The following is a 23,445-nucleotide window of genomic DNA, read 5'->3' on the forward strand; positions in this document are numbered from 1 at the left end:
TCTATTTGATGTTACTAGCTTGCAAAGACTTTTAACACTGAAAAAATAATTTAATCCGATTGAAGAATCAATTTGGCTAATTATAAATACGCCTTCTTATTGGATTGTATACCTTATGACCTAATATTTTACAAATTTCTATTTTAATTTTGCATTCAAATCCCCCCCTCTGGAAGCAAGGGAGCTAGTCATATCCTTGATATTACAAATTTGCTTTATTTATGGAGATTTACAATTTGGTGAGCAGACGTATCCAACGGCGCACAGTGGGGTGTGCCAGACGAGTGTACACACCGGGATAATAGGGATCCGCACAGCTAACCCCCCAGGAAACGATGCCAATCAGGGTGCCCTGCGAACTGATGGGACCTCCGCTGTCACCTTGACAGGCATCCGTGTTCTTTGCGGCCGCACAAAACATTCTAGACAAGATAGTGAGACATTAATTGGAGATTACTAAATCTCTCTATGTCTGTACTTACGCTTCAGTGACGCCGCCGTGATTTTTCAAGGCGCTGTGACACTTTTCCTGATTAACCGTCTGCACCGTGGTGCTCATGAGGACCGGCGCCAGGACGGGATTGGCTATATCCATGTGGCCCCAGCCAGAGACGACGGCGGACATGCCCTCCGGAATAGCCGCGCCGACAGCTGGCAAGCGGATGGGCGTCGCAGAGAGGGCTCCGACTGCTGTCCGCAGCAGAGCCACATCGAAGTTCATGTCCGTGCGATCGTACGAGGGATGCTTGTAGATGCTCTGAACGGGCTGGACAGAGCCGCCTGTGGTGCGCAGGACAGTGCCCTGGCGCAGGGTGAACTCGCGGGGACTCGACTCGTGGTTGTCGATGCAGTGAGCCGCCGTTATGGCCCAGTTGCTGGCGAGTATGGAGGCACCGCAGATGTGGATGGTGTGGCGTCGCAGCGAGAGCTGATAGGGGAACTCCCCCTCCGCGGCCTCGCGCCCATTGACAATGCGGCTATCCGGCAGCCTCTGGGCAGTCGCCGCCGCATCGACATTAAAGTGGACCAAAAGAATCCCGACGAATCCCAGAAGAAGCTTCTGCATGGCGCTGCTGACTCTCGAAAACTAAACTTTATTGCCAGCCAATGAGTCGATATATTTGCTGTCTTTATCAATTGCCTTCGTTATCTCAGGGGTGTACATGGTTTCTGTAGAAGCTGTATCTGTAATTAACCCTTGTCAACTACTGAGCAGGGCATGCATGGGTTTTTTTTGGTTCTGATATCTCTAAGATTCGGTGATTTCATTATTGTTTACAGCGGGGATGGCAATGAACTTCCGCTTTAGCTTGGGGACACCTTGGCTTGGCTGAGTGTAAACTGGCAATATTCATAGTTTTTTCAAGGAATTTCCCATTTAAACTGAACTCTGCAGTCAAACTCTACGCATTTTCAATTTTGAATTTTTTTTTAGCCGTTGGCAGGCATTTTGATTCCTTTCTTTAGACAGATATCGATGTTTGGCTGTTGATAGATACAGCGTTCAATGATGCTCTCGACCTAAAATATCCTGCAAATGGCGTTCGTGGTCTGTTTGCAATATAACAAAGACCATGCAAATATATTACATTTATTATATTCTAGTCTACTATTTATGCATTTTAAAAGGTAAAATTCATTGTTATTTAGGTTTCAAAGCAGCTTGTAAACATAATTTTAACATTAATTAAACGGAATGGGGTATAGATATGGCCCATACCCCAAATATGTTGCGGATAATTATGAAAAAAATAACGGCACCGTTTTTACCTAACAACGAATAAATATCATAAACTCAATTGTAGAGGTTTGAATTATCAGTCGGATAATATTAAGTTTTCAGCGTTCAGAGTCCTAACAAGTTTTTAATGATGATTCGAAAATTTAATATTGACTCGACCAGTAAAATTCCATTTTTGAAAAATACCGACATTTTTCGGTATTTTTTAGTGGTATATTTCCATTACAAAGTGCCCATTCACAATATGACACATTGCACATTCACAATATGAAATTGCGCATTCACAATATGACACGATTGCGCGTTCACAATAATGGCTCATTCACAATGTATACAAAAACTTACCGAAAGCACTCACGAAATAAATTATAATAATAATATAAAATAAAAAATTTAAAATAATGTTAAATCAATGTTTAAAAAATCATAATAAAAAATGTAAAATTAATGTAACCTTCGAGCCTTGAAAAACAAACAAAGAAGACTAAACGCGCGTGTATTGGACTCTAAGTGCGGGGGTGCGTGAGCGAGTGTGTGTGTGTGTGTAAGGATTACGGGAAAGGAACCTGCAAGCTGCAAGTGTAGGTGTAAGCACGTGTGTGTGTAGGCGCTATTAACAAGAATTCGAAGATTACAAAAGGTAAGATAGTGAAATCCTGAGTAACCGATTTAAAAGATGAAAGACTTGTAACTTGTAAGAATCAATAGAAAATCAACCCCCGCTTTAGACAGCATCTGTGTTCATCTCTTGGTCAAAAACCGGATTCTGTGGTACTTTAAACGAATATTCTTTCACTGTCTAATCCAATATATGTACATATGTATGTACTAAATAATCAAATTATTAAAGCGCACCTGAGTCTCTCCATCAAGCGTGCTTGTCGTCTATGTGCCTCTGAATTTGTATTCAATTTGTATTTGCCAAAAAATACAACAAAGAAAAACAGGCTAAAAGAGCAGACATGTCTGCCTCCCCCCACCACTCCCCCCACTCCTTTACAAATTGTTACAAAATTGCATCAGAGACCCCAGAGGTGGAGAAAGAGAGAGAGAGAGAGAGAGGAGTCTAATTTATGCATCTCATCTTTATTTAGCCTCTGCTTGCGCTTACTTGATTTCCCATTCATTGAGAATCTTTTCATCTCCGTCTCACGAAAACCCGTTTCGTTTCTTTTGGCTCTCTTGTTGTTGTTGTTGCTGCTGCTGCTGTTGCTGTAAATATGCCATGCAATTCTCTGTTCTCTGTTGTCTGCGTGTGTGTGTGTGTTGTTGGTGTTGTATAATTCAATTTAAATTGATTTTTTTCGTTTGTGTGTTTTTCGGTGTTTGTTTCACTCTTTCTTTTCTCTGTTCTGTGCTTTCTATTGAGTACGCAATTTGCACACACATTGTTTTTGGGGACAGCCCATCCAGCCACCCCCCTTTACCTCTGCCCCTCTCTAGATCTTCATCTCTGTTTAGTGGTGTGCTGTCTGCTCTTGAACCCAATTTCTATTTCTAATCTCGACTTAGTTGGGTCTCTTCTGTAGTTTTTGTTTACCAGGTAATTGGAAAGCACAAGGGTATATTTGTTAGGAGGAGGCTTTTGGTATGGGAAGATAGTAGAAGGGTGTTCCACGGGAACATTTTTTCTCTGATATGGTAAAATCTCTCCTGTTGCAGAGCTATGAATGTTTTCCCTTCTAGGTATTGAGTGAGATATTTTTAAATATAGCATTCACGCCTCGATGTTACTATTAAACCAATTTCTGCTTAGTGTTCCACAAAGAAATCTACCGAATGTACCCATAGTTTGAAAATCGGCTACACCCCCTCATTTTCGCACGCTATTAGTGTCCCTCCTTTAAAGAAATTGACAGTTGTAGAGAACGGTTGGAGAAAAAGCCAAAAACGCTTACCAAAAACCAAGCTGGTGTAAATTGTCTCACCGAATTAAGTTAGTCAAAGATAAAGATCAGACTAGGAACGAACTTTTTAGAGACTTCTCCACTCTCCAGCTGGTGGCTGGGGGTTAACACAGAGGTCAAAATCAAAGACGAAGAAGAATCGGCTTGTAACTCAATTCCGTGCTGTTTAGGATTTGCAAATTTGCAATTCCCAAACATTAAATATGCTAATCGTGTGTGCGAACACACACATTTCCAGCTGATAAGCGGATTGGCATCCATCGAATCGATGTCCACCCGTCCATTAGCATCGGAAGGCCATTAGGTGACATGGTAATGTTTTGGTAGGGTCAGCGGGGGAGACGGAGTACATGCATGCATAATCATAACCATCAATCGATCATCAAATAGAATGGCCTAAAACTCAATCCGGTAAATATGTATGTATTTCCCCAAAGCACCACAACCCCGGAAAGGTTGACTGCTGGTCAAGTGGCCAATGGAGTTGAAGGGCTTTTTGTCGTTAGAGCCCGAAACTTAGCTGGTTCATTGACTTGTCATGAGGATGGTGCTGCGAACCAGGATGGGTGTGGAGTGGGCATGATGACAGAACCGCAACAGTTAGAGCAGCAATAACAATGCCACTTTCAGCAAACAGCTTCGGAAACAAAAACATAAAGTACACCGCAACGAAACCAAGAAAAACCTATAAAAATACAAGCGTCGAGGTTAGATACCCTAAAAGTTAGATACCTTAAACATATTTACAAATTAATGTAATGGGAATGAATGGCTACTATAAATCAATTGAAGCAGTTTTTAGACTCTGGATAATTTTACTAATATTTTGCAGAATGCAAACGAGAATGCCCAGGAACAGAAAAACAACATAGTACATGGCGTGTGCTTGACTAGTCTCATTACTACTCGACTCTAGTTTCGCCTGTTTGAGGGTTGATGCCTCCCAAAGGGTATACCAAATGGCAGTAACAGAACACAGAGACTAAACGAAATGAAACGAGATTTCAATGCAGGAATTTCCATTACAAATGTTGCGGTTGTGATTGCTGTTGTTCTTGTTGTTAGTTTGTCGGTGACGTTCCCTGGTTGGATGACTTTTGTCAACTACTGTTGGGAGAGGAGAAGAGCTGCGCTGTGGGATATGGATGGGGATGTGCCTGAGATTGCAGCCGGGACTCTGTGATTGCAACTATGACGGTGAAAGTGGGGGAAATCGGGGGACTGGCACTACTGGCACTACTGGAAACTCTCATCTGCTGGCAATTTGACAAACCCTGCACGCACTCAACTAGTGACTCTGTTGACTGGGTCTGCAGCCAGACAGAATTTTCCACCGTTACACGTTTATGCTGAGTGCAAAACTCAAATGTCGCTTTGGCTCTGGAGCGCTGCCAACTCGGACTGCGATGCAATTGACCTGCAAACGAAAAGCGGAGAAGGGAGTGGGCAGAGGGAACGAACTGAAAACTCGTTCGAGTTGATTTGGCATCTTTGCATTCGCCTTGTGGTTCAATGAGAGTCCGTCCATCCATCCATCCGTCCGTCTGTCTGTCCTGCCGGAGCACGAGTGCCCCCTACTGCCGCATTTCCGATTCTTGTTGATCTCTCCCGTCCCCCGTCTGGCCTCATTCATTTGGCCAACAACAGATGCCTTTTGGCAGCCGGCGAATGCGAAAGGAACAGGCCCATGTTCCGGATGTTCCCCTCAAATTAAGCTCAAATAAATGCACTTCAGCCGATATTGAGTTCCGCGGTCCGAATGAAATCGTAAAGGTGCGAGATTATAAAACTCTTTCAAATGCTTTGAATAACAAACATTCTTGCTCAGTATTTAGTTTATTTAACTAGATTTTATTTTAAAATACAATTTTTTAGAAGAAAAAGTTGCGATATTCTTCATGGAATCATTCTAATTCCAAGCCCGAAAGGAACTCTGGCAATTCTGCTTCGAATGTCTTTATAATTTGTGCCTTCCTGTGTTAATGCCTTCACTTGCACTTGGATAGTCTGCGTCTTCCTCTCGTATAATCTTGCCCTCAAATCATCATCATCGTCTTCGTTTTGCCATTTGTCGGTCGGTTGTGGCAGTCGCCGTCGTCGTCGTTTCATTTGCGTGGGCTTGAAGAACTTTTTTCAAGGGCCTGTGCCAATTCTCGAATGCTCTCTTTCCGTTTCTGTTTTGTTCTCATTTCTTTGCACTGCGCGCCCTTCTGCTCTGCCCTCTGTCTGTTCATGTCTGCCTTTGTCTTCTTCTATGCCTGCTCTGCTTCTACTCCGTTCTGTTCTCTTCTGTCCTCGTAGTCGTCGCTTCTTGGGGCAATCAATAAACAACGACCTTCCTCTTCCTCTACTTTTTTTCGCTTTCGCATTTTGGCTCTCAAGTGAACTGCTAAAAGTTACTTTGAGTATTCTTCTTTATGCACCGGCCCAGTTCTTTTGTCTCTCCCCGTTTAGGAGAGCTTAGTCTCCACTTGGCACGGCGGCCTGCTCAGGGCCACTTGAGATGCAGCCAGAGAATAGGCAGGGCCCTGATCCCTATAGCCCACCATCCATCCGCCCTTCCACTTGTTCCCCTCCATTGCGTTGGTTCGTCGTAAGCTTTTCAATACGCTTTGCAGAGGGTACAGTGTAAAGTCTACAGTACACAATATTCCTCCACTCTTGCATTCTGGGCAGATTTGATAGGAACTGCGGAATTACGAGGGTATTAAATGCGTCGGCATCCCCTTTGGCCTTCGCTTCATGTTAATTGCTCCATGGAGGAGAGAAGGTAATCGCCTGAGAACACCAGCAAATGCATTAAGGTTTAGGCTTGGGTTAGGTTTAGGTGAACGCGACGCTCTCATGAATGTTGTCGCCACTTCTGGGCAGGATTCGGAGGCGCCAAGCACGTCAGTTCGCAGATTAAGGCCATGGTAGAGATTTCCACGTGGTGGCTGACACGAACCAAGAAAGTGGTTCATCAAAGGCCACTAACGTTCAAGAACTCTTCAACAGCTTATCTTTTAGGATTCAAGAGGAAAGTCTGAAGATGTCCATGTCGGGAGATCGATGCGTGGAGCCTGTATGTAGGCTGGAGTCTGGAGAATGCACAAATTAGAAATTACATACATAAACGCATTCCATTCCAGAATAAAATACGAACTACAATTGTCATTCCTGTTCCTACAGTAGCTGCAATCCTCAGGAGCAGACGTTGGAGCAGGAGAAGCAACAATAATTAATAATTACAGCTGTCAACACTTGACAAAAACAACAACCAACAGCATTAAGCAATCTTTTGACAAACAAGGAACCCAACCGGAATCCCTGCCATGTCCCCCAAGCATTCACCGCCAACCAGATGTACAGCTGCTGCTGCTGCTGCTGCTCCAACAACAACCATCTTAACAACAAAATAAGAGAAGAATAGCAGGAGAAGAGCAGCTTGAACGAACACCTCCGCATTCCAGGTTGTTCAATGGTGAAAGGGGAGTGGAGGGAGGGTGCAAGGAGAGGGAGCCCAACGGTGACTACACGACGCTGACGTTGACGGCGCCGACAAAGCAAAGACAAAGCCAAAAGCCAAAAGAATCAAAACAAAAGCAACGCAATATAACAGAACGCAGCAGCAGCAGCCGCAGCAGCAACGACACAAGAGAGCTAAGCCGACGACCCCCCACTTGCGGAAAAGAGTAAGGTGCTGCCAAAGTCGATTTACGATAAGGTAAGGCAGCCACAGTACTTGACACCCGCAGAGTGGGAGCTCCTTTCCTGGCTATTGACATACCTTGGGGGCCGAAATGAGGCGCTGCAATTGCCGGCTGTTACCCGAACGACCCAACGCCGACCCGATCCGATCCGAACGAGTGGGGCTGCCTTGGCTCCATGTCTCGGCTTGCTTCAGTTGCGTTTCGTCGCTGACAGAGGGCGCTTCTCCTAGTTGGATACCGTTCCCGTTAACTCCCCCACAAGCTTCGTCAAACGTTGCGTCGGTAGCGTCGGCAGCAAAGGACAACAGCCAACGCGAGTGGAAAAATACAAAAAATATAAATATTAAAGCGCGAGTGGAGTGGAGATGAATTTAAGTGAGAGAAGAGAGCAAACTATAAAGCAAATCAGTGTGAAAGGTTAACAATGGCATTGTCTCTCTAATTACGAGTATCCTATGCCGAGGAGCCAATAAAAAGGATTCACTCCCCAAAGGATTCATTCGAACAAAAATAGAACAAAAGAGAAGGTGGAAAACTTTTTTTTCCATCTCCATTCATTCGGTAAAAAGAAGGAACAACTTTTACCTTTCGCCCACTCTTGTGTGTGTATGTGTGTGTGTTGATTTATGTGTTTTTTCCTTGTTCCGCGCCAAGACCAAAGGACATTTTGCCTTCCTGATTTGTGTGTAAGTTCGTAATGTAACTTTATGTAATATACGTGGAAATTACGAGGGGATTTCTTTGGTCTTTTGTCTATCATTCTATTCTGGAATACTTAAAGGTCTTCTCTATAGGAACTAAAAGATCCGAGATCCAACCGTTCTTTCATGTTATTAAGGGATTCTTTAAAGCGAAGAATATACATCAATATACTCGTATGAATGTTCATATCTAAATGGTTTTTTTTTTCTTCCTTAAGATTAGCTTAATCTTTAACTCCACCACGTTACTTCATGACTAGAAAATAATCCTAGCAATCTACTCGTAAGAGTTCCCCTTTCAGTTTCAGTTTTCTGTTTCGGCTTCCTCTTTGAATTTGCCACACGCCGCCGATCAGTCCAACCTCCTCTCTTACAGAGTCAGTCTCGTATCGATTACCTCCGCCCCGATAATTGTATCTTTTTGGTGTTCGTGCAACTAAATTTAGTTTCTTGCAACGACCCCCAACAAAGAGAAAAAGAGAGAGACAGACAGCAATCGAGGACCTACTCCCGGGGACTCCATGGAGTTATTCCATGGGGTTATTATTTATTTTCTTTATTTTGTACTCAAATTTCACCCTGTTCTCCGCTCTCCTCCTCCATTCCATCCATTCCCTTCACTTTCAGATGGCGTGCTGTCAATTTTTCCGGTGGCAGGTAGATATACATTTTTTTTGGTTGTTGTGTCGCACACTTTATGGCCATGTCATGTCATCATGCAATCATATCGCTTTACCACAAATAATCATCCGATCACTCCTGGCTCCTCTCCCCCCTCATGAGATCCCCCCAGAATAAACGCTTCAATTTCCAAGCGCTTTGCTTCACTCTGTCCCATTGTCTGTCACTAATGATGCGTGACAATGCGGCACCAAGTGGCCGCATGACTTGACCAAAACGTATGCGATATTTACCAATGGGTGGATGGATGTTGCGGCTCCAGCGCGTTATTGGAGTTAGTGAAGCTCAGTTAGTTACAGTTGGGTTGGTGGCACCCTTTGGCCTGCCCGGATAAGTAGTGCAGAACCAGCGCTGAGGTTGATCATTTGGTGAGTGTTTTATTAGCAGGTGGTCTGACCCATTCCAATGGAACACCAATTGTCATGTACGTATAAGTGCAAATCATATTGAAATTTGGGAGTCTCAGAGGGCAAGGGAAAAAGAATCTCAAGCCCAAGAGGGATCCCCAATTGATTACGGTTTCCAAATATTATTTTAAGTTCTTATTGTATGATTAGAGAAATCTGTTTTCTTGACCACAAACCCTAAACAGCTTTTCCCTGATGATATTTCTCGAGTTCTTGTGCAGACAATCAAGTGGTTAAGACCTACTTCACAGTATCTGAGGGAGGAAAAAGCGTTGTCAGCACGCTGTTAGAGTCTGTTCCCACAATGCCAAGCCACACGCGTGTTTGTGTGTTGAGTATTGTGTGGTATAACCCATATATGGAAGTGCTATTGGTAACTGTAAACCTGTTACATATAGTCCAGCAAATGTGTATGCGTGAAGTATCTGTGTGTGGCTTTCCCACCATTTAACAGCATGAAATTGAAACGGAACGGAAAATTTCATAATCAAAGCAATAAACGCTGCTATTGTTTGCACTGCTGCTGCCCCACCATCCACCCTCTATCTCTCTTCCGCCACAGTACGAGTAGTAATTCTTTTGTCTTGAAGGAGAAACAAAAACCAGAATTAATTTTCATTTCATTTTCCTCTCTGCGTACAAGAGCAAAAGCAACAAAAAGCCATATGAAAACACCAACAACCAATAGAAAACCCTTAGAAAAGCCCTTCCCTAGCTCTCTCCTGGGACGATCTGAATGTAAAAAGTCTCACGTTCCCCCCAGCCATAGCTGCAAAAAGCAAACAAGTCAAGGAAAGGCAACCTTTCATGATGCGTCGTCTTCTTGTGGCTTTGTGCTTTATCAGCATTTTCCAGCGTTTTTATAGCGTTCGGCATTAGGGTCTTCGCCAAAAGCCATGTCAATAAAGTAATATGATTAAAATGCACAAATAAAAGCTTCAAGTGACCGATTGAAGAAATATTTCAGCAGTGCAGAATGAGGATTAAAATGAATGTCACGTTAGAAATAAAACTCCATAAATAAGTCAAGAGACACGAGAGTCAGGCCCTTTGTTTGATAAGGGAAATAATTGCTTTTGAAATGAGATGATTGCACCAGGAACCAATGGGAATGGGTTTAAAAGAAAGTTATCTATTTAGACAAAAGGGCAACACATAACATTCGATAAGTTTGCACTTTTCTGCACAACATTTCTTGATCATTTTTGGAAACATTTAAATTGATAAAGAAATATTTTAAATTGTATTTTCACATTGCAAAGTGCACTTTAAATCTCTGGAAAATGTAGAAATGTATTAGAAAATTCAGATTACTGAAATTGTCAATTATGTTTGGTATAAAGGATTTTAAAGGAAACTTCAGCAGATGAATTCGGATTTAACAATCTTTTGTCTTATCTCTATATCTTATTCGACATGCAGCGAATTGTTCTCATTATTCAAATCCATCATTATCCCAATTTATCTCATATCCCTCCACCAAAATCAATACAATATACAATCATGTCTTGTGGTCCCATTTGAAAGCAAGTAAATTATTTACCGCAGTTGGGCTAAACCACAGACCTTGAATGCCAATCGAGTGGGTACACGGAAATGTCGTTTAATTAGCGGAAAATCAATTGGACTTACCCAATTAGAGAAATAAATATACGAACAGACCGTGGCCCATAGATAATTTGATTTATGTTTAAATGAATGGAGCGGAAGTACTTTCTGCGAGCCACTTGTAACTCTCTCTCTTTCTCTATGCATAATTCTCTGGATAATTCTTTGGGTCTGTTCTTTTTTATGGGTTACTGTTCCGCAATCGATTGCAGATATTTATTAGCAAATGAGTTTGGATTGCTCAATCCATTCGATTGCTCATAAATGCTGAAACCGCTATAAAAGAAAAGAAAAACGGTCACAATTTTATAGTTGATAATAAGACTGGAGAATACACATTCAACAAATACTCGTTTCATTCAAAAATGAAGATCCAAACGCCAAAAGAATGAGGACAACAAAAATTATTAATCAAAATAAAAATAAGATAATAAATAATAAACTCAAGGACACGAGTACCTGCCAGACTTAAAAACATGACAAAACTTATATGTAACCTAAAAATCTGTTACGATTGTTACTACGGGCTAGTATAACAGACAAATAAGTTAAAGATAATTGCCGACTGGTACAGCTCTCCCAATCCCATGGGGTATCTATGAGATATAATCATGAGATATATTGTACATAAATACATATGTACATACAGGCATATCGCATATCTACAAACATAATTATCTTTACCGTTTGCTTATTGGGTTTTTTCCTGCTGACATTTAATCAACAGTTTGTGCAGCGGCGGCCCCCGCTGCCCAACCAAACTCCAAACACTCCGAGTCCGTCCCTTTATGGACTGACTGCTTGTGCTTTTGGCCAAGTTTATGGGCATACGCTAGCTTTAATGTTTTGTTTTGGCTTGACGTCGGTCGCCAGTCGTCCCCATATGCCACGAATGGCGGACCCCTCGTACCGAGCCGCTGCATAAGTGAGTAATTGTGAATGCGCCTCGAGAGTTCTGCTTGTCTAACGGCTTTTAGTTCTTTCTCCCGTTCTCTCTGGTGCGCCCCCACACTATCTGGAACTCCCTCTTCATCTCTCACTCGCTCTCTCTCTGTTGTCTGATGATTCCTATCTCTCCCATTCTGTCTCACTCCTTTTGTCGCTCGCTTCGTTGGACTGCCATTGACACATGGTCGGCGTATGAGTAGCAACAGGAGGAAGAGGCGTAATGCAATTGGAGTATTTTTGCATTAGTATTTTAAAACACTTTTTTTATTGGATACTCTTTGTTTTTTGCGTATCCAAAATGTATTTAGAAGGTTGTGCACGACTATAGTGTTCTAACATGAATCACCTGAAACGAATATTGAATATTAATTTGTGTGTAACCGATTTCGTGTCGAAGCAGAAAAAGTTGGTGACCCAATCTCCAGAAGTCTTTATTGTTTAGCCTAATTTGATGTATGTACATATGTACATAAAATAGCTGCTCATACATATTTACACATGCAAATGCATCATTGCCATTCAAATAATAGGTCTGCAAGAGTATCATTGAGTCGACTCTTGCACTGAGACTTTATTTCTTTGGTTTTGTTTTACTCAATTGCCGCGGTCAAGTGGGTGGAAGGAAGTGGAAAAACTATGTTTTCATGGCCTGTAAACAGAAAAAATTGATGTAAAATCCATGCAATTTGGTAACAGTTGGGCGTAAAAAGTTGTGCATGTAAGATGCCCGTGGTCTGAACAATAGATTAAAAGTTTAAATGCTTGTTTATTTAGAAGTACATATTATTAAATCAATGTGCATAAAGTGCATACAATAAATGGGGTTTGTTAGCCCAACGATTATTCCTTGATTTTCCCCACATCAAACTCGGAATTATTGCCTGCCAATTCTCTAGAAACGAATTAGAAGCCACTTTAAATAAATGATATAAATTATTGAAGGCACGTGATTTGTGACTGTTAAAAGTAGATTACGAACTGGAGAAACTAACGTTTTTATAGCTACACAGACAAAGAAAGTAGCTTGTTATTTGCAAAAGCAAATTATGAGTAAGTTTGGAAGAAAATCCAGCAAAGAATGAAGCATGCTTAGGCATGGTGTAAACCAGATACCTAAATACTTACACATGTTCATTTGAATGAATTTGAAATCCAGAAAATAAACACGTTATGATGACATTTCTGTTTATAATTTACCATATTTATCTTCCCTCAGAGATCTTGACAACTTCCTCTGGCGGTGCCCATTGAGAGCGGCGACTAGAGTATGCTTTTGGTCGCAGTTCTCCACCGCTCTTCTATGGCCATAATTCTTGGGCTTGTTGTCTATCATTATTTTTGTTGCTTCGCTGGCTATGCTAATGGCTTATAGACCTATAGATGGAATGGGGACCTCTCTTTGGCTCCAAAGCTATTTCAATTCTCTTTTTTGTGTGTCTCGTGCGATTATGCTTGGGCTATGCTATGGCATGGCCGATGGGCACATGCCAAACCCACACGCTTCACTGACAGCAGCTTAACCACCGCATTACTCATGCTCATTTGCTCCGGAAAATTGCCTTAACTAGTTTGGTGCCTCTGCGGCCCCTCTTTTGTCTCTAGTTTGTTTAATTAAAAAAGCCTGAACTCTCTGAAGTTCCGGGACCCTTGCCCTTGTTGGCCCCTCGCTCTTCGTAACACTTCCCAGAGCCTTCCCTTCTTGCTCTGACACCAGCAAAAGAAGGCAGCACATTGAACCTCAGTGGCACTCCTGCCACTGGCACTGCCACTCCCAACGCCTTCAACCCCCAAAGTCAGAGTTGAAAGTTCTGCACTTTTTTTGGATCTTTTTTGAGAGGCATTTTTTGCTTGCCGCTAGACCTTCTTGCACACAATTTCTTTTTTACCGTTGTAGAATATTTTTACGGGGGCTTGTCGCTGGAAAAGGGTGAGAACTGTTCGAAAAACACCGAAATTCCTACTCAAAATAAAATTTCATTACAGAAATGGTCATTAAAATAGAAAGCAATGTTCCATCAGTATTCACTTGAAAAGCGTCGGTGGAAAACGCATCGTGTAAGCGCAAAACTCTTATTTTTTGCGATTTTTTTTCTGTTCTCTGTTTGCCGCCAAGAAAAACAGTTTTTTAACCGTTTTAAGCTTGAGTTTGGGGAAACGGAAAAAAGGAAGTGGTAAAGGGGTTGCCAGCAGCAGCAGGACTTTCCTTCCCTTTCCTTCCCTTTCGTTTCGTTTCTTTTTCGTTTCCTTCTGCTGTAGGTGCAGCTGCAATTTCCGTGCCGTTTATGCAAACTCCCGAGTATTGTTCTTGGACTGAAATTATGTTCACACTTTGCCTTCGGCTTGCTGCTACTTTGTTGGCTTTTCATTTTAGCAGTTTTTCGAGTTTCCCGAATGACTTTCAATTAACTTTTTAAATGGGAAAGTTTTAATGAAGAAAAACTCCGGATTTAAGGCACATTTATTTTCGTTCCCCGATTGCTATTCCCATTTCAAGGGAACTAAAGTTTAAATCAAATTGAAAAAGGTACTATAAAACATAATTATACTTCTCTTTGGATACCAAAGTTCATATCTCCCATGCCCTCAAACAAACAACCGACAACAAAAGTCAAACACAAAAAGTTTACAATTGATTCGGAGAGTGCTTTCCGATCCGTAAACTTTTCCATACACAAAACTACGATTTTTGGTTGGGTTTTTGCTTGCCTCAAAGTAAAAACAACAATTCCAATCAATGCAGGAACAGGAATACTAATAGAGTGTATGAAATTGATTGTGCTAGGTCTTTGGAACCACGAAGCACCCTCTACTGAAGGGTCACATTTAATATTTTTGATCAGGGTTGGTCGAAATTGTTTAATCCAGGAGATCAATTGATTATTTACTATATACTCTGTGAAAGAAAAAGAATACCTACCGAATAATAAATTCACACGAATTGATGTTTCTTTTTCCCAATGCGAGTATACCCAAGGGTCGGGGTTGTACGTGTGCTGCTGGGTAGCAAAATGATCCATTTGCATTGAGAACACTCACATGAGCGCTTCAAGTTGCAACTTCCAGGCGAGAGGCCAAAGGAGCCGACCGGAGGGTAAACGTGCTTCAAAGCCAGAGAAGGACATGACTGATGCAGAGCGGGGAGGGGAAGGAGCTTGGCAAGAGCACAGTCCTGAAGGGTGGTGAGGGGTGGGCGTACGGGGGTGTTCCCGACATCAGCAGAACCAACTTTTTGAGTTGGGTTTTTTTTTTGCTGATGTGTAGAGGGAATGAAAGAGCACGCCACGCACACATCTCCAGAACGGGAGGAAAAAGACCAAAAAATCATTTGTTGAGTGGAAATTATATTGTGCAAAGAGGGGCAGAGCAAGAGGGAACCTGTCAAAAGAAAAACCAAACCAAACCAAACCAAACCAGAAAAACCGAAAATGGGTTATTCTAGGACCCACCCAGCCGACGACGACGACGTGTTGACTTCCAAATGAAGAAGGTTGTCATCCAAAGAGTAGGAAAAGAAAGGAGGGACAGAAGAGAACATAACAGGACGGTTGACAGAGTGCAATTTGCAATGGAATCAAATTTGCCAGAACAGAACAGGACAGACGAGGAAACTTTTCCACACAATCTGCCATCTCACAGGGACGGAACCAATCTCCCTGTCATCTTTTTTCTTGAACAAGTTAGATATCATTGGACTGGGTGAAGGGGGTGTTTGATAGGGGTCAAGGCCGATGAATGACGATGCTGGCTTCCTGCTTCCTTTTCCAGGAAGTTATTATGGAAGCAAAGGAAGGATGTGCAAATGTGGCGCTAATTGAAATAATTGAAGGGAATGAATGGTTTACTGTGGCAGCACTACTTCAGAGCAGTATCAAAGGCCTCTAAGTGGTTGTATTTCTCACCCATGTGCCTTACCACTTACCCCCTCTGAATCCTCTATCGTTTTCAGTGGTTTCTCCTACCCTTCCTTCTGCTTCGCTGTGCTTCATTTGCGCTTTCTTTTAACCATTTTCTTTCCTTTGAGTGGCTTTCGCTTTCCCCTTGATCTGCTTCCCTTTCGGTGGTTTCCCCTATCTAAAAGCCCTCTGGCTTAAGCATTAGTTTCTCACTCTTTGGTTTCTCTAAAGCGCTTTAAAGAGGAATTAATGGGACTCTTGTGAAAATTACCATGTGAGTGGGTCTCAAAGGTGGGCCAACCGCCAGAGGAGTAGAGTTTAGAATGGAAAAAAGCTTTTCATTTGCAGTGACAGGTGGCGGGACAGCGCTTGGTTTTCCCCCGTTGATTAGCATACGAGAAGAAGGCACCACCCGTTCCCGCTCCTGAAACCATCCACCTTCTAGTACCTAAAGCTCTTCCCCTGACCAAATTGAAACATTTGAATGGAGCAGACACAGCTCAAATGTTCTTTTAAATTGTGATAAAACTTAATTTAATATTTCAGCAGGGTGGCCACGAAAAAGGGGTAAATGCCGGAAGGGGGACGTAAATGATTCGGCGCAGGGGCAGAGTGGCTTTCAAGCGCTGAAACAGATGAAAGATAATGCTTTTTCTGCGTGTTAAACAGAAATAAAAAACATAAATTATGGCAACACACAAAAACAAAAGTAAATAAATAAATCATGGGGCGGGGAGGGCATTGTTCAATTGTTTTGCATTGTGGTTTTCAGGAGGAGACAGACTGGCATGCCATACATGAACTGAACTGTGCAGCGTTTATGAGCATTAAAACTCTGATATGTACGTACATACATTTGTACATCTACGTACATTTCTCACTGTCTGCTTCGATATATCTGGCATATTTGGCATACCTTTCTTCAATTAATTGATGTAACTGGAAAAGTTTCCCCAATATGAAGTTATCTGGCATAAATATTTGTGCACAGATTATTATTAGACCAAGGACAACAGAAGAAGAGATAATACATATCGAGGTAACCATGTGTATCTGAGAAGATGTAACTTAAGTTCGAATTATATTGTTGCAAAGTGTAAACCCCATGCTTGCAATCTTTTCACTCATTTCAAGATCTTTGTAAGGGTATCTTTAGATTCGTTTTACTGCATCCGTTAACCAATGCTTTCGCTCCTTTTTTGTGGAACTACTTAAACAAAAATTGTGTGTGTGTTGGTTTGTTGGCTATTAATTTATTTCCCTGATATGACTGCAGTTGGTGAAAATGGAGGAAAAACAGTGGAACAGTGGCACACGGCTGCATGTGTGCAACATGGGTGCGGGGGCGGGGGCGGTGCAGAGTTTGGTGTACTCAGAACTTCAGGCCAAAAGTTAGTGGGGGAAAAACTATGAATTAATTTCATCATTGCAAAAAGTTCTGTTCTGCCAACATGTGAAGAGTTTTTGATTGAGTTTTCTGTTTGCCCAAACTGTTCTTGCGTTCGTTAGCTGCTTGCTCTTTCTGTTTGCGGAACCCCCTGTTTACCCCCACTGCACCACCATCCGCTTCCCATGGATCAAGTGCAGCATATGAATCAGTTGCCGTATGTGCAATATGAATATATCTATGTGCGGAGGTTACGGAAGTTCAAACTTTGACTTTAGCAACACGAACATTTGCAGCACCTAATCGTTTGTTGTTGTTTCAAATGGGATCTCAAGGGGCTTAATTATTTTGGTGCTTACAAAACAAAGCAGATAGAAATTGGAGCACTAAGTCGAGATTCGATTAGCTTAACACACGAAGAGAACTTTTCAGGACATCTGAAGCCCCTGAATGCCTTTAAACTAATTCAAAACAATGAGGAGCACTTACAGAGATCTCCTTACGCTTCTATCCTTTCATAGACGGACACTTGCTTGACGCATTTGCATTTTATAATCCACCATAGATAGATTCTAGAAATGAATTTGTTCACAGAAGCTGTCTAATGGGAAGCTTTTATCACATTTTGCTTCCTTTAATTAATGTTGCTATTCCATCAAATCAATAAACTAAACTTAATAATAATGGAATTCCCTTGAATATATTTTAAATTTCCCCATTTTCCATGTCGATGTGCAAATTAAATTTGAAAGAAGCATCCCCACACCTCGCCCGCAGTGTTTGGCTTATCCTGCAGCCAGCACGAATGTGCCACAAGCATTTTACACGTCCCTCAAGCAAGTGCCTCCATACCCGCCATGCCACCATCAGTATCCTGGGGCCTTAATTAAATTCCCCACAAACCCCACATTCCCTTCCCCCTCTCTTCGCAATGAAAAATGCAAAACTCTCGAGGGATGTGTGCTACGGGAACAGCAGACAGAGGCAGAAATAGCTGGAACTAGAGCGAGTGCTAGGAGCTGGGATAAATGGAGAGGAGTTGTATTTTATGCACCAATTTGAAAGTGAAGATTATCTTTAAGCTATTGTGCAAACACATTTATTTATGTTTGTTTACATTTGTATCTCTTTTGAGGCGCTCTCAGAACGATTAAGCCTCCGAAAAGCTGCAAATTTATTGCTGTGGCTAATATTTACATAAATATTATGTAAATATTTGTAGAAAATGTATGAAATTGTTTGTCACTGGATACTTTTATTTAAAATCATTTAAACATGACAAAATTTAAAGTACATTTTGCTGAGAAGCATAAAAATTACACGCGGCTGTCGATGGATCTCAAGACTTTTCCACTGCACAAATTTTCAGATGTAGAAAAGATCTCGGGCGAGGAAGAAGTGCAGCCCTGTCCACTATCCAGGATGTCGTTCAAGCTGTTCCGACGCGGCTCCGCTCGATGCATTGGCCTGCTGTCGGCCTTCGTGACGATCCTGCTCTGCCTCTACTACATCTCCATTGGCCAGCCCAATCCGACGCCCAGCTCCGAGGCGGGCTCCCCCACAGCGGCGGGACTACAGCGTGGACTAGGACCAGCGGCAGGCATCACAGGATTCAGTGTGCAGCAGCAGCAGCTGCAGCAGAAGAAGATTCATGCAGCGGCCATCGTCTCGAACCAGAAGAGATCCTCCGAGCAGCGGGCGGAGGAGGTAACAGCAGTAGAGCAGGAGGCAGTAGAGCCCGACGACACAAATGTGGAATATGCCAGGAGCAGCTGGGGCGACAAGTGCTACGTCCTGCTCCAGAGTGACACAAACATAACGGCCAACGAGGAGCACAGCAGATTCGATTTTCAGGTAAGAAGTGAAGCGAATCTCCAGGCCAATTGGGAATAGATTCTAACATAAAATTTTCGTTGGTTTTGCAGCCCGAATGGATGCGATCGAAGGAGTACTGGGATCGTGGCTTTGAGGAGCGTTTCGATGCCCAGAAGAAGGAGAAGCAGCGTCCCCCGCTGAAGATCATCGTGGTGCCGCACTCGCACAACGATCCCGGCTGGCTGAAGACCTTCACCAACTACTTCCAGTCGGACTCGCGGCAGATCCTCAACCTGCTGGTGACCAAGATGCAGGAGTACAAGGACATGACGTTCATCTGGTCCGAGATCTCGTTTCTGCAGCTGTGGTGGGACCAGGCACATCCCACCAAGCAGCGAGCGCTGCGGCGTCTCGTGGACTCTGGCCGCATCGAGATCACCACCGGCGGCTGGGTGATGACGGACGAGGCGAACGTTCACATCTATCCGATGCTCGACCAGCTGATCGAGGGCCACCAGTGGCTGAAGAACAACCTGAACGTGACGCCCAAGGTGGGCTGGTCCATCGATCCCTTTGGCCACGGCAGCACCGTCCCCTACCTGCTGTCCGGCGCGAACTTCGAGGGTGCCATCATCCAAAGGATCCACTACGCGTGGAAGCAGTGGTTCGCCCGCCAGCAGATGGGCGACTTTGTGTGGACGCCCTACTGGCGGACAAAGGGAGAGGCCGTAGCCGAGGGGGCAGCAGGCAGCTTGCTCACCCACAACATGCCCTTTGACATCTACTCGATCAAGGGCTCGTGCGGGCCGCATCCGTTCATCTGCCTGAACTTCGACTTCCGCAAGATCCCCGGCGAGTACACCGAGTACTCGGTGAAGGCGCAGTTCATCACCGACGACAACGTCGAGGAGAAGGCGCAGCTGCTGCTGGAGCAGTACGCGCGCACCGCCTCGCTCTTTCCGCACAACGTGGCCCTCATCCCGGTGGGCGATGACTTCCGCTACAACAAGGAGCGCGAGGTGGACCAGCAGTACCAGAACTACAAGAAGCTCATTGACCACATCATGGCCAACAGGCGGCTGTACAACACGGACATCAAGTTCGGTACGCCCAGCGACTACTTTGCGGCCATCAGGGAGCGCATGAAGGGCCGCAGTCCCGGCTTCCCCAGCTTCAAGGGCGACTTCTTCGTGTACTCGGACATCTTCTCGGAGGGTAGGCCCGCCTACTGGTCGGGCTACTTCACCACGCGACCCTTCTACAAGCTGCTCAGCTCCGAGCTGGAGCACAATCTGCGCGCCGCCGAGATACTCTTTACGCTGGCGTACAACACGGCACGCCAGGCGCAGCGGGAGAACGCCATCAAGATCGACGAGAAGAACTACGAGCAGATCATCCACGCGCGACGCAATCTGGGTCTGTTCCAGCACCACGACGCCATCACGGGCACCTCGAAGGCGGCGGTGATGCGCGACTATGCCATGCGGCTGTTCGAGAGCATCCAGAACATGGTCAAGATGCAGGAGTCGTGCATTGAGCAGCTGCTGCAGCGGGGCCAGCCCCGCCACCATGGCTTTCTCATCAGCGAATTCGAGCGGGACAACTTCAACAAGCTGCCGCGCAAGATGCCCATTCAGATGGTCAGCGGGGATGACTCCACGACACCCGCAGCAGCAGGAGCAGGAGCAGGAGGATCATCCATTGGCAGCTTTGTTCTGTACAACTCGCTGGCGCAGAAGCGCATCGAAATCGTGACACTGCGCGTTCAGCATCCGAATGTGAAGATCCTCAACCATGAGGGCGTTGAGCTGAAGCACATCCAGATCAATCCCGTGTGGAACATCACGGACACGTACGACCTGGTGCTGGGAACGACCACCACGGGCACCATCGGACGCATTCGCACGAGCACGCGGCAGTACGAGGTGATGTTCGTGGCCGAGCTGGAGGCCCTGTCCCTCAGCACGTACCGCGTACAGGTGGATGAGGCCAGCTACAGGCGGAACATTGCCACCATCTACTGCGATGATTGCCACGAGGCGTCTGCCACAGCGAGCACCGCCACTCCCGCTGGAGCCAGTGGCGCCACAGTGACCGATTTTGAGGTGCGGGCCAAGCCAGCGGGTAAGTAAATCAATCCACATTCATTTATAAATAAATAATCATCTTTTCTTGCTGCGTTCAGGCGACATTCAGCTGGAGAATCCCCATATGCGCCTGCTGTTCGATGAGAAGAGCGGCTTCCTGAAGACCGTCACGCGAAAGAACCAGCGCAAGGAGCTGATGAAGCCGATGCAGTGCAACATCAAGTTTGCCGCCTACCGCAGCGCCCAGTTCCACTCTGGGGCGTACCTCTTCAAGACGGATCCCGAGCAGAGCGAAGCCGAGAAGGATGTGCTGGAGGGCTACACCGATGTGCGCATCATCATCACCTCTGGGCCGATTGCCAGCGATGTGACTGTGATATATGGCCCCTTCCTCGCCCACACCGTGCGCATCTTCAACACGCGAACGCATCTGGATGCTGCCATCTACGTGGAGAATGACATTGACTTCGAGCCGCCGCCCAAGAACCGCGAAACGGAGCTCTTCATGCGCCTCATCACGAACATAGACAACATTGCCGGAGCGCCAATGCAAAGGGATCCGCTCAAGGAGCCCACCGATACGGGCACCATGCCGGAGCTGCCTGTTTTCTACAGCGATCAGAATGGTTTCCAGTACCACGAGTGAGTAAAGAACAACTTGGAACCCCTCCCTATGGTCTGAACCGCTCTCTACTCCTGTTTTAGACGCATTAAAGTGCCGGCCATTGGCATCGAGGGCAACTACTTCCCCATCACCTCGGGCGCGTTTATCCAGGACTCGCGGCTGCGGCTCACTCTGCTGACAACCCACGCCCAGGGAGCGGCCAGCTACGAGCCTGGACAACTGGAGGTGATGCTCGATAGGCGGACCCTCTACGACGACTACAGGGGCATGGGCGAGGGCGTGGTCGATAGTCATTTGACGCGCCACAAGTTCTGGCTGCTGGTGGAGGACATGCCGCGTGGCCAGCACGCTGCCAAGCCGCCCGGCTACCAGGTGCCCAGCAGGCAGGGACAGGTGCTGGCCAATGCGCTCCGATACCCGCCGAATCTGTACTTCCTGAGCAGCATTGAGCAGCCGCTGGCGGGTCTGCAGGCCCAGGTGCGGCTGCTGCCCAAGGGGGCACTGCCCTGCGACGTGCACCTGACCACCCTGCGCACCCTCTCCGACCCGGAGCTGCAGCTGTTTCCGTCCGCCTCCGCGCTGATGGTCCTCCACAGGCAAGGCTTCGACTGCAGCGTGAGTGCCGTGGGTGGCAGGGAGCTGGGTCTGGACAGCATCTGTCCGCTCTCGAACGGAGGACTCGGCCCCGTGCAGCTGGGCAAGCTGAGTCTGCACACCATCGAGGCCACCAGCCTGACGGGGCTGGAGCAGGCGAAGGAGAAGGCCCAGGAGAACTTCCGCATCCGCTCTCTGGCGGAAGTGAGCCTGCAGCCGATGGAGCTGCGAACCTTCAACCTCACCTTCAGCGACAGATCGTGAATCTCATCCCTTAATCTAAATCGAAATCTCTTTATCGTGTATTTTATTTATTTAGTGTATTGTATTGAGTTGTGTTGTGGCCCCAGGAAATCTTAGTTTTAAGCGTAAAGTACGACGACAGTTCTCAGCTTTATTTCTCTCTCTCTCCAGCAGTTTTTGAAAGTACAAAGCACATAGAACATGTAAACCAACTCTCTGATCCAACTCTCGACTGCCCAGCGCAATGCATTCCGTTTTTAGCCAATTTGCCACCCATTCTCTCTCTCTCTCTCTACCGTAGATTCCAGGCACACGCTTTTTAGTGCAATAATCCTTGACTAAAGACAGACTAGGCTAGACTAAGGACTAGCCCGATGATAGCCGACAAATATTTAGATGCAAATATACCTTTATTAAATTTATTTACGTAGCCAGCAAGTTAGATAAATTTTAAATTCGCTTTCGTTTGCCTTCGCATCGATTTGTTTAGACTGATTACTGACTAAAACCAAAACGAATGCAAATATATGTATTACGAGCATAACTACTGTCCTCAATCGCATGCACTCTAACCCCTTGAACCCCTTAACCACATGCAAACTGAATTGTAAGCCCCATAGATATAAGTTTTAAATGAGCAACAGAGTAGCAAAGGGATAAGCCAAATATTAAATTAGCACTACAATTAGCAATATTGTAAATAGTTGAATGCAAATTCAAGGCACGGTCAAAATAGCTCTAATATATTTACTTTCCGATAATCCCCACATAGGCTTAAGGCCCATCTCTCTCTAGTGTAACCCCAAAACACCAGAGCTTTTCAAATAGTTACTACGACGACGACTACCACTTACTTACATGCATACTATGTAGGCGTAATGCAAGACATAAAAATACATTTAGGATGCCCAAGACATAGGAATAAATAGAAAGACAAAGGACCGAAAGTACCGAAAGACACGCGGAAATCAAACGACGAACATTTAAAACTGATACAACAAATGTTTTGAGTATTTATTTATGAAAAACTTATTACATTATATGTAGTTTTATGAATACCAGATAATAAAGTATTAAATGAAACCAATTACAATGGGTTTGCGCTCTCAAAATAAC

The 23,445-nt window shown here is 44.7% G+C and overlaps 2 protein-coding genes across 4 annotated transcripts; one reads left to right on the plus strand and one right to left on the minus strand.

Moving 5' to 3' along the window:
• Positions 1-196: 196 nt before the first annotated feature.
• Positions 197-1,096, minus strand: LOC117896598 (trypsin-4). Its single transcript, XM_034805024.1, has 2 exons — positions 483-1,096; positions 197-422 (listed from the first exon to the last, which is right to left on the minus strand). Exons 1-2 carry the CDS (start codon positions 1,064-1,066, stop codon positions 230-232), a joined length of 777 nt encoding a protein of 258 aa, XP_034660915.1. The 5' UTR covers positions 1,067-1,096; the 3' UTR covers positions 197-229.
• A 1,082-nt stretch (positions 1,097-2,178) lies between these two features.
• LOC117899412 (alpha-mannosidase 2x) lies at positions 2,179-23,414 on the plus strand. 3 transcript variants are annotated; one of them, XM_034809400.1, is made up of 5 exons: positions 2,179-2,381; positions 18,335-18,819; positions 18,891-20,904; positions 20,966-21,509; positions 21,573-23,414. In XM_034809400.1, exons 2-5 carry the CDS (start codon positions 18,388-18,390, stop codon positions 22,348-22,350), a joined length of 3,768 nt encoding a protein of 1,255 aa, XP_034665291.1. In that variant the 5' UTR covers positions 2,179-2,381; positions 18,335-18,387; the 3' UTR covers positions 22,351-23,414. The 3 variants fall into 3 exon arrangements, with proteins under 3 accessions (XP_034665291.1, XP_034665292.1, XP_034665290.1); XM_034809401.1 differs by lacking the exon at positions 2,179-2,381 and adding an exon at positions 7,650-8,026; XM_034809399.1 differs by lacking the exon at positions 2,179-2,381 and having other exon boundaries at positions 18,239-18,819.
• The last annotated feature ends 31 nt before the right edge of the window (positions 23,415-23,445 follow it).

Source organism: Drosophila subobscura, chromosome O, assembly GCF_008121235.1.
Source record: "Drosophila subobscura isolate 14011-0131.10 chromosome O, UCBerk_Dsub_1.0, whole genome shotgun sequence".
In the NCBI taxonomy this organism is placed as follows: Eukaryota; Metazoa; Arthropoda; class Insecta; order Diptera; family Drosophilidae; genus Drosophila; species Drosophila subobscura.

Coding starts and splice junctions, on each gene's coding strand:
- LOC117896598 (XM_034805024.1), bottom strand. CDS start 1,066: ATGCAGAAGCTTCTTCTGGGATTCGTCGGGATTCTTTTGGTCCACTTT. Junction 423..482: donor CACGGCGGCGTCACTGAAGC/GTAAGTACAGAC, acceptor TATCTTGTCTAG/AATGTTTTGTGCGGCCGCAA.
- LOC117899412 (XM_034809399.1), top strand. CDS start 18,241: ATGACAAAATTTAAAGTACATTTTGCTGAGAAGCATAAAAATTACACG. Junction 20,905..20,965: donor GGTGCGGGCCAAGCCAGCGG/GTAAGTAAATCA, acceptor TGCTGCGTTCAG/GCGACATTCAGCTGGAGAAT. Junction 21,510..21,572: donor AATGGTTTCCAGTACCACGA/GTGAGTAAAGAA, acceptor CTCCTGTTTTAG/ACGCATTAAAGTGCCGGCCA.